Source organism: Peromyscus maniculatus, chromosome 2 (genome assembly GCF_049852395.1).
Source record: "Peromyscus maniculatus bairdii isolate BWxNUB_F1_BW_parent chromosome 2, HU_Pman_BW_mat_3.1, whole genome shotgun sequence".
NCBI lineage: Eukaryota > Metazoa > Chordata > Mammalia > Rodentia > Cricetidae > Peromyscus > Peromyscus maniculatus.
Genome location: NC_134853.1, coordinates 84116904 through 84129794, shown reverse-complemented (window position 1 = coordinate 84129794; position 12891 = coordinate 84116904). Strand labels below are relative to the sequence as shown.

Below are 12891 nucleotides of genomic sequence, written 5' to 3'. Positions count from 1 at the left end.
GGGCACCCAGGTGCTGGTCTAGCCACTTCCCCCAGCACGTGCCGGGGAGCCCGTGAGAACTCGGTCTCTGCTCCCACACTCAGCTGCGCTCTGCCAGGGCACTGGGGCACCTCTGATGCAAGTTAAGGATGGGACAAGGAGGATCGTGCTCTGGGGTTTCTGGGGGACACCCCTGCCCCCGCCAGGCTCTGGCCACTAGAAACCGCAGTGGCACGGGACCTGCTGCTCACCTTCTCATAATACTGGATGTTCTTGTCCGCCAAGCCCACGAGCAGCTGCCGGAAGTCATGCCGCTTGCTGCCCTGCCACCTCTCCATGTCAGCCTTCAGGTCAGCGTTGAAGCACTCCATCCTGTCCTGGCACTTCTCCACATCTGCTGGCACCTGGAAGGGAAATGTATTCGTGGCTGTGAAGTGTGTCTGGTTTCTCCTGCCGTGAGCCGAAGTGCTAAATTAAAATGTCCCTGGAAAACAGCGGCTCTCGGGTTGTGGGATCCAGGAAGGGTTCGTAAAAAGCAAACATCATCCCACTCAACAGAGCAGAGACGCACAGGAAACGGGCGTCTGTCGCCATTTACAAATGGGAAGGAAAAACCCTGCAATCGGAGTAAGGTGGCTTAGGATCCTTTCAGGATTTACCCATCCATGCTGACAAATGGGGACAGACTTTCCACGTACAGCAGCAGCCCTGCGTACAGTCCTATGTCATTTCAGAACTAGGAAAGAAGGGGTTTCCTGGGTCACGGGAACTAGTCCAATACTCGTGATGTCTGATGATGTCTTCCCTCATTTTCCTGCGTCAACTGTAATAACCAGACAACCAGTCAGCTCCCTCCTCTGAACTCCACGTCATAAATAAACTGGGTACCTTTCTGCGCTCTGGGTGGCAGATAACCAGAAAGTCCCAGAATGAAAGGAAAGTATCCAAAGAATTTGAAGCATAATACAGCAGGTAGTGTCAAGTTTTTCTTAAGGTTTAGGAAGACCATCTCCGAAGGGAAGTGCCCCCTGGGTTTCGTGACCTTCACTTTGCTACAGTGAGTTGCATTCATCCCACGTGGCTAACGGGGCTCCCGGTCACAGTGGCTTGCCCAAGCCAGACTTTCCTGTCTTGTCTCCAGTGCCCCTCTGGGCCCATGTCAGGTGCCAGAAGCAAGTGAGACTTTCAAGGTTTCAAGTCCCCAGACCAATGAGCCCAAATGTCCCCAAGTACAGGAATAACTACTGGGAGTCAGTGTCTATCAGCCAGGACAATGTCGACATGGCAAGGACCGGGCTGAGGGAACTGGCACCTTTCCTGGTGAAGTTGCCCAACTACATGAATATGAGGGCTGCTGACAGCTGACACCCAGGCTTGCAGGTAGGTGACGTTGTGACTGTTTCTTGTTTGCGTGTTTTTGTAATAATTAACTGATGAGTAACACCTAGTATTCCTTATTGTTAGTCACGCTCCTTGCGTCTGACAGACATTGGGATGGCAATATCCAAGGATAAAAGATGGGCGCTCTCTATAATAAGATACAAAAAATTGGGGGCTGGGTCACCTGCTAATGCCTCACATGGCAAAAAAGTCTGAATTGAGGATAAGCTGTTGTTCCCACACAGGCTCCTCCATGTCTGATGAGAAATTCCATCAGAAAAAGGCTCAGGTATGGGTGCTAATGGTCGCGGTGTGCTCGTTTGTTTGGTGAGCTAACGCTGTATGTTTTCGTGTGTGGTGATGCAGAGTGGTAGCCTAAATCCATCTGAAATCCATATTCTTGAGCTCTTTTTGTGGGCAGGGCATTTATATTAGGGCATCCAGGCCCTAATATATAAACCTCTACCCGTTTCCTTCTCGAAGCAAGGCCACAGATTCACATTATTCATTCCCTACCACTGGCTATTAGACTCTCCCAGGAATGTAAGACAGACAAAAATCCCAAGACTTGAGGGAAAGAGGTGCTCATGGCTTCAGGTCCCAAGACTGATGACAGACTAATTCCTCTGTCACGAACAACACTGTGGTTTCTCAGCCAAGTACACTGAGGAGAGCATTTCCTTCCCCGAAACTGTGAATAGCAGCGCATTGATCCTCACAGCCCACGGAAGCCTGAACCCTAGACAGGCATCTCCAGCTCAAGCAGCCCCATGTGTTACCTGTGTGGTGCACAGAGGTTTCTGTGTGAGCCTGAGGTAGGAATACAGAAGGGCACAGAGTGAAAACACCAACTCCCGGGGAATGGTGAGGAGAAGGGAATCCAGTGACTGAGAAGCCAAGAGCACATTCAGAGATGGGGAGCCACGGGCTCCTTTCCAGGGAAGAAGCTAGAGAGACAGAGCAAAAGAGCCAAGAGGAGGCCCACAGTCTCCCCGAGGCCCTGCAGCGCTCATCTCTGAATGCTCACAAAAGCCAAAGCTCGCCTCAACGGTGCAAAGGCCGCAGGGAGCCCATGTGGAACCCGTAAAGGCAGCCAGCACTGGCCCAACATCTGTGAAGTGGGGACACTCACACCGACAGAAGGCTGGAATGAAGAGGGGGGGATAACAGAACCCTGCCCACCTCGGTCTGCAACCACAGCTGCTGTGAAACTTACCAGAAAATGCCTGTCTCTCCACCTGCCAAAAGTATTTGGAGATGATAGATAGATACCCTTGCTTAATGCTCCCCGGTCTCTTAGAGCTCGCCATTAAGATGTCTGGGGCTAGAGACACGGCTCAGTGGTGGAGTGCTTGCCTGGCAGGCATCAGGCTCTGGGTTCGGTCCCCAGTACGGGAAAGGGGAGTCTCCTAGAAGGATGTGATGCTCGGAACTGCAGCATTAGGAAGGCAGGAGCAGGAAGACAGCCAGTCAAGGTCAGCCTGGACTACAGGGTGAGACACTCACTACGCCAGTGACAGCGTGCTGGGGCACAGCTCAGGGGACAGTACGTAGCTACTGTGCAAAGGCCCTGAAGTCCAATCCCAACACGGTGTGTGTGTGTGTGTGTGTGTGTGTGTGTGTGTGTGTGTAGTTGCTGCCCTTTTGACACAACTGTGGTCACTGTCAACCTGACTGGATTTTAGAATCACCCAAGAGACTCTCTGGGTGTGTGCAGAAGGGGTTCCAGAGAGGGTCAACTAAGAGAAGGCCCACTCCAAACACGAATGGGGTGCCTGCTGAGTTAAAGGGGAAAGGGGCAGGGAAACTTGACTGGAACCCACGTTCACCTTTCTCTGCTTTCAACTGTGCATACATGGTGCCTAAAATAGCTGCTTTCTGCCATTTTTCAAAAATTCCTTTTAAAATAACTATATTACTTGAAAAACCAAAAAAAAAAACAAAAACAAAAACAAAAACAAAAACAAAATAACTATATTATGCCGGGTAGTAGTAGCACATACCTTTAATCCCAGCACTCAAGAAGCAGAGCCAGGTGGATCTCTGTGTGTTTGAGGCCAGCCTGGTCTAGAGAGCGAGTTTCAGGACAGCCAAGGCTACACAGAGAAACCTTCTCTCAAAAAAACCAAAACAAAACTCCATTTTTGCATAGCATCTTTCCTGGCCTCCCTCATTCTTTCTTGTTCGCTGTTGGCTTCTTGAGACAGTGTCTGGCTGGGTACCCCAGGCAGGCCTCTAACTGGGGATTCCCTTGCCTCTCAGGCTCCTGAATACTGGGATTACAGGCATGTTCCACCAGGCCCTGCTTCCTTATTTTTTTCTGATTTAATGATACGTGAATGTATTAGCATGGAAAAGAGAAAAAATGCAAAAACTACAGGTACTGGAGAGGTGGCTCAGTGGTTAGGAACACCTGCTACTCTTGCAGGACATGGGTGTGGTTCCCAGGACCAACATGGCAACTCAGCACTACCTGTAACTCCAGTTCCAGGGGTTCCAACACCCTCTTCTGGTCTCCACAGGTACATGGTACATACACATACATGTAAGTAAAACACTCATGCACATAAAGTAAGTCTTTCTTCTAAATGCAAAGTTGACTGAAATGTAAATGTCCCCTCACTATTTACTCAGTGTGCCGATGTCTAGCCCAACTTTACATATCAAGTCCTCTGACACTTCTGTAGTAACAGCTGAGTCTCTCTCTGAAGAGGGCCACATTCTAAGACTTGTGAAGTCTGGTCCTGGAACAGCCAGCAGAAGGCAGCTGGTCTCCTCCTATGCCTGTGGTTTCTCAACATTAAAACCAGGAAGAAAGCCAAGTGCCTTCGTTACGGTTTCTATTGCTGTGAAGAGACACGATGACCCCCTGTCTCTTCACAGACTCGCAACTCTTATAAAGGAAAACGTTTAACTGAGGTGGCCTCTTATAGTTTCAGAGGTTCAGTCCATTATCATCATGGCGGGGAGCATGGCGGCGTACAGGCAGACATGGTTTTGGAGAAGGAGCTGCTACATGTTGATACGCAGGCAACTGGAAGTAGACTGAGTGCTACACTGAGCAAAGCTTGAGCAAAAGTGACCCCACAGTGACACACTTCCTCCAACAAGGCCAGATCTGTTCCAACAAGGCCACACTCCTAAAAGTGCCATTCCTTTGGGGGCCATTTTCTTTCAAACCACCACACTAAGTCTACACAAAACAGCTCCACTTTCTGAGGGCAAATCAGCTCAGTGTCTATGGTTTTCTCAAGACTCAAAAAAAGAGCAAAACTAGAAATCCTATCCAGTTATGTCTCTCTCAGCACTAGAAGCCTCACCAGACCTGTCCTCGGCTTTCACCGACAGACCACAGGGCTCCAGCCAGCACCTCAGCCATGCGGTCCGATCCTTCATCCTGACTCCTCCATCCTAGAGTGACTACTCTATCTGAGGGGAGGATCCTGAGACCCATGAAACTCCTTCCTTCCTCTGGTTTACACAAAAGTAATTAGGTTTTAGGCTGGGGACACAGCTCAGTGGGAAAAACTCTTGCTGTATAAGCATGATACTAAGTTTGGATTCCTAGAACCCACATGATTCTACAGAGTCTGTAATGGGAGTCAGAGATAGAATGGCCGGAAGCTCTCAGGCCAGGTAGTCCAGCACAGAGCAGTGAACAACAGAGACCCTGAGGCTTCTGGGTACCCACATGAACACATCACACACACACACACACAGAGTTTTTCTTAAGTGATTAGATTTCAGTATGCCACCTCAAAATTCTCACTCTCTGGATCAACTTTTTTTTTGTTTCTTTCCTTTTTTTTTTTTTCTTAAGATTTCACTTTCTGTTGCTATGTGCAAACCCAGCCCTCACCTCCCACCACTAGACTACCAGTAACTAACGGAGCTGGCTGGGTCTCTGGAACACAACTAAACCTAACTCACTTCCTGATGCCCTGGCTTTTTACTTCACTAACAGCGGCTTTATTTGTGAGCTCGAAACCATATGAAGATAAGCAGAGCAAAGCCTAAAGTTGCTCATTTCCTCGATGTCTGTCCACATGCTGATGGACAGACAGCCATGGAGCAGGGGTGTAGGGGAGAAGTGTGAAGTTGGAGCTTAGGATGCAATGAAATGTGTCTAAGGCTCAAAAAAGGCCAGAGACTGGAGGGTGGCAGAGCTGGGGAGATCAGTGAGCAAGCATTGCAATATGAGGACCTAAGTTTGAATCCCTGACACCCACATAAAAGCCACCCCTGGGCAAGGTGGCCCTGGGCTGTGAAGAAAGTCAACTGAACAAGTCATAGAAAGCAAATCAATAAGGACAGTCCATTCCTCTATGGCTTCTGCTTCAGTTTCTGCCTCCAGAGTCCTGCCTTGGCTTCCTCCAAAGGACTGTGCCCAGGGAGATGTGTGTGTGTGTGTGTGTGTGTGTGTGTGTGTGTGTGTGTGTGTGTGTGTGTACACCATGGTCTTTATCACAGCAACAGAAAGCCAACTAGGACAAAGAGTGACGTCTGGATTTTTAAGAACGCATGATTTGACATGCACATAAACCATGTAATGATACCATAATCACTCTGGCATCCATGGCACCCAGGAAGCACATCAGATCTTCAGAATATGCTCATTTTATGACTAAAGGTCGGGCCTCTTGAGCAGCATCTTTTACTTCCCCACTTCCTAGAAACCACCTTTCTTCTCTGTGTTTATAAGTTCTTTAGACTTTACACATGAGATCACAGCCACTTATGTTTTCCTAAGGTGACCTCTACCTTTTTTTTTTTTTTTAAGATTTATTTATTTATTATGCATACAGCATGTTTGTCTGCAGGCCAGAAGAGGGCACCAGATCTCATTATAGATGGTTGTGAACCACCATGTGGTTGCTGGGAATTGAACTCAGAACCTCTAGAAGGGCAGTCAGTGTTCTTAACCTCTAAGCCATCTCTCCAGCCCCGATCTCTATCCTTATAGTTAAAGCTAAATCACAAAAAAATAAAATGCTAAGCTGGGCAGTGGTGGTGCACACCTTTAATCCCGGCACTCGGGAGGCAGAGCCAGGTGGATCTCTATGAGTTCAAGGCCAGCCTGGTCTACAGAGCAAGATCCAGGACAGGCACCAAAACTACAGAAAAACCCTGCCTTGAAAAACCAAAAATAAATAATATAATATTATTATTATTATAATATTTATAATAATAAATAAAATAAAATAAAATAAAATAAAATAAAATAAAATAAAATGTTTAAATATCTAGTCTTCCATGTCATTCCGTTTCAACGAGGCTGGGATGTGGGCTCAGCACACGGAGCTATGTTCCAGATCATAAGAACAGCTAGAAGATTCCAGTGAAAGGGGCAGCATGAAGATGGCGGAGACTGTGCGCCTGCCCTCATTTCCACCATGGGTTCCTCACAGCACACAGGAAGGGGGCCTGCGACAGCCCATGGCAAGAGAAGCAAGGGGTGGCAGGGGTGGGGTGTCCATCAGCTACATGCTCTGGGCTGGTAGACAAGATGGCCAATCCTGATTGTCAAGTTGATGAAACTTGGAGTCATCATGGAAGCAAAACCCCAGGCATGTTTGTGAAGGGTTTCTAGATTGGGTTAACTGAAGCAGGCATCATTCCACAAGCTGAGGTTGTCACTGAATAAAAAGGAGAAAACGGGTTGGGTACTACTCGTGTCCATGGCTCTTTGCGTCCTGGTTGTGATACCATGTGATCGGCTGCTTCATGCTCGTCCTGCTATGTCCTCCCAGCCATGCTGGACTGAAACCTCAAATGTAAGCTAGAGTAAACCCTCCCTTCCTCTAGTGACTTTGGGCAGAGCAAGGAGGAAAGTAACCCACATGGGATCCTATCCCGCTTTCTGTCAGAGGCAAGAAGCACTCATGTTCCAGTGTGGATTGCTGCGGGATATCTGTGCACTGTGGGAAGGTGCATGCTGTGACTGGTGTAATAAAAAGCTGAATGGCCAAGAGCTAGGCAGGAGGTATAAGAGAGATTTCTGGGGAGAGAAAGGAAGAGGAGGAGGAATCAGGCACACAGGAGACACAGAGAGGAAACAGGAGGTGCTAGATGGAAGAGAGGTAACATCACATGGTAGAATGTAGATTAATAGAAATGGGTTAATTTAAGTTACAAGAGCTAGTTAGGAACAAGCCTAAGCTATAGGCCGAGCTTTCATAAGTAATAAGAAGTCGTCCCCCCACCCCCCCCAAAAAAAGAAGTCCCTATGTCATTATTTGGGAGCTGGTTGGTGGGACAGAAAAACACTTGTTACATATGGCATCAAACGTGGAGTCTCGACTATCTACATAGGACCTGAGAAAGTTTTTTTAAAAAAAGTTCCAAACACACAAACACAGAGCCAGACACAGCTTCCTAGTCCTGCAGTGTCTCAGGCCGACTGAGGTGTACAGACACACGGCTCCTGGTTGCTGCCTGCAGGCTTGAGCCAGCTAGGGCCATGGGCAGAGCTGCCCAGTGGGTTTAAGGCCCTTTCCTTGACTGCTGACAGTATGCTGTCCAAACTGGACAAGCAAGACACAAAAGAAAGTAAAGGCCGAACTTTGCCAAGACATAGTAGGACAGTCCTTCAAAATTACTGTTTCACAGAAAAGTCTGCCAGATATTTTAGGCCTGTAGGCCAAATATAGATGCCCCAACATTACAGAGGAACCCTGGGTGACTGTCCAGGAAGCCAGAGGTCTCTGTGTTTCTACAGTTTTGGAAGTTGTTTACTCTATACTTCCTGTTTACTCAGGTAATATTTTATCCTTCTTGGGTCTTTGATGGGATTGAAGACTAATAGTTATAGTTTTACAGTTTTCCTTGTTACCAAATTCAGAAAAGAAACTTACATAAGAGATGTAAAGTTTTTAAGTTTGAAAAACATAAAAGCTTAAGTTGTTTACCTAAAAATATGTTTTATGGTCTAAAAAGATATTTTTTAAGAATGGTAATACAAGCTATGATAGAAAGTGGTTTAGGTGGGGGCTGGAGAGATGGTTCAGAGGTTAAGAGCACTGACTGCTCTTCCAGAGGTCCTGAGTTCAATTCCCAGCAACCACATGGTGGCTCACAACCATCCATAATCAGATCTGATGCCCTCTTCTGGCCTGCAGTCATACATGCTGTATACATAATAAATACATAATAAATCTTAAAAAAAAAGAAAAAAGAAAGTGGTTTAGGTATAAAACTCTGGCTCATTAAGATAGAATAGATAATACGTACTCTCTCCTAATTTGCCAAATATAAATGGGTTGGAAATTGTGAATGTAATTCTTACCTAATAATTGTTCTTATTGTATATAGTTTTAGTATGTTACAGTTAAAAAAAAATAAACCTTTCCTTTTTTATTTAGACAAAAAGGGGGAAATGTTGTGGGATATTTGTACACTATGTAAAGATGTATTGCTGTGATTGGTGTAATAAAAAGCTGAACAGCCAATAACTAGGCAGGAGATTTCTGGAGAGAGAAAGGAAGAGGAGAAGGAATCTAGATGCACAGGAGATACAGAGAGGAAACAGGAGGTGCTAGATGGAAGAGGTAATGCCACATGGTAGAATGGAGATTAATATAAATGGATTAATTTAAGTTATAAGAACTAGTTAGGAACAAGCCTAAACTATAAGCCAGGCATTCATAATTATAAGAAGTCTCTATGTCATTATTTGGGAGCTTGCTAGTGGGACAGAAAAAGACTTGTTACAATGGATCACTATGGTAACACATGAATCAATACAGCAGACATGCATCTACGCCTGCTATGATGGCAGACTGGGTCAGAAACATCTGCATCCAAAAGGCCAAGAGATGCACAGAACAGCTCTGTGACTCACTTTCCTGCCCATGAAATGGGGTAATACTACCTCCCCTTTGGGTCAGATGACTATCACAGTAATATGTGAAACAATTAATTAAAAAAAAAAGAAAAGGCACACACAAAGTCAAAGAGTGTTATCTCTGAGGTCTGAGTTTCAAATTCTCCAAATCTGTTCCAGGGAGAGGAGTACAGATGACTAGCTCTGACGTCAGACTATTTGCCTGAACATTGATCCTTACTATAACATTTCAATGACATTCCCTACTCCCATCCCTTCTGTGAATACAACTATAAAGTCTAATCACAAACAAACAAGAAAGAGAACGACATATTGGTAGTGGCAAGAGTCTATCCTTAAATCTAAGGATGATCATCAACATCAGTAGGGAGCCTGCAGCATTCAGCCTTTGCCGGGTGCTGTCCTGACCTTGGGGCGATCTTCCTTTCTCAGAGCCACAGCTTCCAATTTGGCTTCATACTCTGCTTGAACTTGGTCCCTCTTCTTCAGCACACTCTGTGGAAGGTAGAGAGAAGCATGTTAACAGTCTGTAAAGGGGCCTCCAACTCCCAGCCCTCCCCAAATCACAGCACCCTGGCCCAGCCATGTGTTCCCAGGACAGGGATTGTGGTCCAGAAGCTGTATATGACATGAGCTCTGAGAACAGGAAGGAAGGAGAATCAATCCTGGAGACTGGGCTTTCCAGGGAAGAACGCCGCCAGATGTTGACAGCAGTAGATTTTGGAAAGGGCAAGTGTGGAGATGTGCACCCACCAGCACACTGCCGAGAGGCCTCAGCCTTACCATGTACAGAGAACTCTGACCGATGCCGAGCTCTGTGCTTAAACACAGGGCCGTCTTTGGTTTCAGTGGAAAAAAAACAGTCAAAAAATTAATTATTAATTTACATAACTGACAAAAATCATACATATTTATTGTGCACAAAATGTTCCAAAAACATGCATATTATGGTGTGGCTACACTGAGCTAATTAACAGACATTACCTCATGCTTATTTCTTTGTGGTGAGAGCATTTAAATCTGCTCTCAGCAATCTCCATGAATACACTAATCAGCTATCGTCACTCCATTATAGGATGATTATAGGCGAGTTCTTGACTCCTTGGTGTTGGCTGATCCTTGGTGGACTGACCTGTCCACTGTTCCATCAGTCACTTGTTTGTTGTCTACTCTGGGTCGGGACCGGATGCAGAGACTCAATCCTCACCTGAGGGTTCAAACTGAACCCTCAGGTGTGTGCACAAGCTCTGTGTGACAGGTCTGAGTCCCTAGAACCATGCAGCAAGCCTGTCAGGATGAGCAGCAAATGGCTCAATGACAGCCAGCCTGGGGGGGACAGAGGCAAGGCAGGTGGGTGCTCACGTGAGAAGTGTAGGGACGTGTTCACTCTTCAGTCCACACTAGCAAGGAGCACCTGAGAGTGAATGGCACCTTGAGCCTGTGCCCTGGGTTCCCTTCCCTCCCCAATCTTAGCCCTGCTGCCCAGACCCTACAGTGCCAGACACAAGACTTGTCCACAGTAGAAAAAGCACATCTCAGTTCTTCCCCGCAACCTTCCTCAGGTACATCAGAAAATGGCAAACCAGGAATGGTGAGAGCCTTCTTACCCAATGACTCAGAAGCCACAAGTTTCCAAGACAGGTTCTAATCCACACAGGGACCTTCCAACACGGCATGGAGTCAGGGCAAGAAGGACCCATTCCTGAACTGCTAGGCACTTGGTGTCCCTGGGGATGTGTTCACAAGTGCTGAGTGCCTAAGTGTCTGAGGGTACTCTACGGCCCATCTTCTGAAGGGAATCATCCACACTGGGGGCCCCACATCTTCTCCTGAGGAATTTACTTTGAAGACTATATAACCTGTAATCACTCATTCTCCAGGTGGGCCAGACATCTTTCCCCTAAGGGCTCTGATGCTCACTCCCCACACTCAGGAATGTCTCCAATGGAGCTTTCTGTTGTGAGGGAAACGGTCTATAACACAGCAGTTACTAGCCCCCTCTGCCTGTCAAGAACCTGGCACGTGGCTCATGTGACTGAAGAAACAGGTGTGTGTGTGTGTGTGTGTGTGTGTGTGTGTGTGTGTGTGTGTGTTGTGTGAATGCAGGTTCCCACCAGGGCCAGAGGCGTCAGATCCCCCTGAAGCTTGAGTTATAAACAGTTGTGAGCACCTGACATGGGTGGTGGAACCATAATTTGTGTCCTCTGCAAAAGCAGCCAGTGCTCTTAACCACTGAGCCATCTCTCCAGCCCTGAATTTTATTCATTTCATTAAACTTAAAGTCAAATACATCATCATACATGGCCAGTGGCTACCACATTGAACAGCTAAACCTATAAAACACAACAAAGGAAAATAACAAGGATTTCTGATTTCACAAAGTCTAGGCTATAATCTAAATCTACCTGTCTGGTATTAGAAGTACTGAAAATCATCCTCTCTACCCAAGAGAAATAAACTCACAACGCTGCCTGTGGGAGCGACGGCATCTTATCCAGCGCGCGTGTGTGTGTGTGTGTGTGTGTGTGTGTGTGTGTGTGTGTGTGTGTGTGTGTGTGTGTGTGCTCCCTTCACAGAACGCTGCACATCTTACTGGAAAAGGCGGGCATTTTCAGTCTAGCACGTCAAGGAATGAAGCCGCACAGATAGGTGCTCTGTTGGTGTGACCAGAATCTCCGAGCCAACGTTCTTGAGAAAAGGCCTTGGGCTGTCAGCCCAGTGTGTGGTTTTCTCTCCCTGGTTTGTATTATGTCACTTTGTTGAGGGTGCCAAGACCCTCGAAGGGAGGGAAGTGAGAGAAGACGCATCCACCTTAGATGGTCACTATTTATCCCATTCCACAAAGAAGGCAAGAGAAGCTCAGACCCAGCTAGTCTGGGCTGCTCTTCTGTCCACGCCTCTGCCACCCAATCTCCCCTGGAGCAAACAGATGCTGCTTTCATGAGCAGGCTCAGGGAAGGACCTGGGCTTACATCCCATGATCACCAGACAGCATGAAAGGCTCCCGGCAAAGGACACAGAGCCTACTGTCTAAATGAGGAGACTTGGCCTGGTGACAGTGCAGGGTGTCACACTGCGGGATGGCAGGACAGTAGCAGCTCAGTGTCCACCATCTTCTGACTTAGGGTATCACAGCTTGACCACAACCCAGCCATGCTGAAGGCTGGGTATCTTCTAAGGGGGATCCTCTACACACTGCTGGCCATGTTAAGGATGGCTCCCCATCCCAAACACACAGTCTCTGGGGATACAACTGCCCAATCCAGCTTATGGCTGTCAGAGAGGGTTGATATGGGAACGAGAGAGCCAGGAAGCTCCATCTTCAGAGAGGCCCCTGCCTCCGATGGACAAACACAAGCCACCCGAGCCTCTCTTGAGGTCACCAGCCTTCCTCCCCAACTTCTGCCTTTCAGAATCATGGTTCATCAACCTAGGGGCAGAGAAGAGAACAAACACTTTTGCCTTCACGGTGCTCCCATGCCAGAGAGGAGGTGGGCAGGAAACATGCCAGCAGTATTGGGGTGGCACGAAGTGTCACCCAGGAAAAACAAAACAGGGACAAATATGGGGAGGACTGAGGCCTCGGGGGACAGGGTGAAGAGTTAGAATGGCTTCTCTGGGATGCGCTTTCAGATGCTGAGCCCTTCAGCAGGATTTTAAGTGGACCTAAGAATCTGGAACTTCAGATG

General features: G+C 47.3%; 1 protein-coding gene across 1 annotated transcript in view; it reads right to left on the bottom strand.

Annotated features, from left to right (window-relative positions):
- The window catches only part of Snx30 (sorting nexin family member 30), a 100673-nt gene that overhangs the window by 9265 nt on the left and 78517 nt on the right, over positions 1 to 12891 (bottom strand). The window contains exons 7-8 of the mRNA XM_006994012.4: positions 9611 to 9697; positions 231 to 383 (exon numbers count right to left, since the gene is read on the bottom strand). Of these exons, the coding sequence (XP_006994074.1) occupies positions 231 to 383; positions 9611 to 9697 (240 nt within the window). The remainder of the gene's footprint in view (positions 1 to 230; positions 384 to 9610; positions 9698 to 12891) is intronic.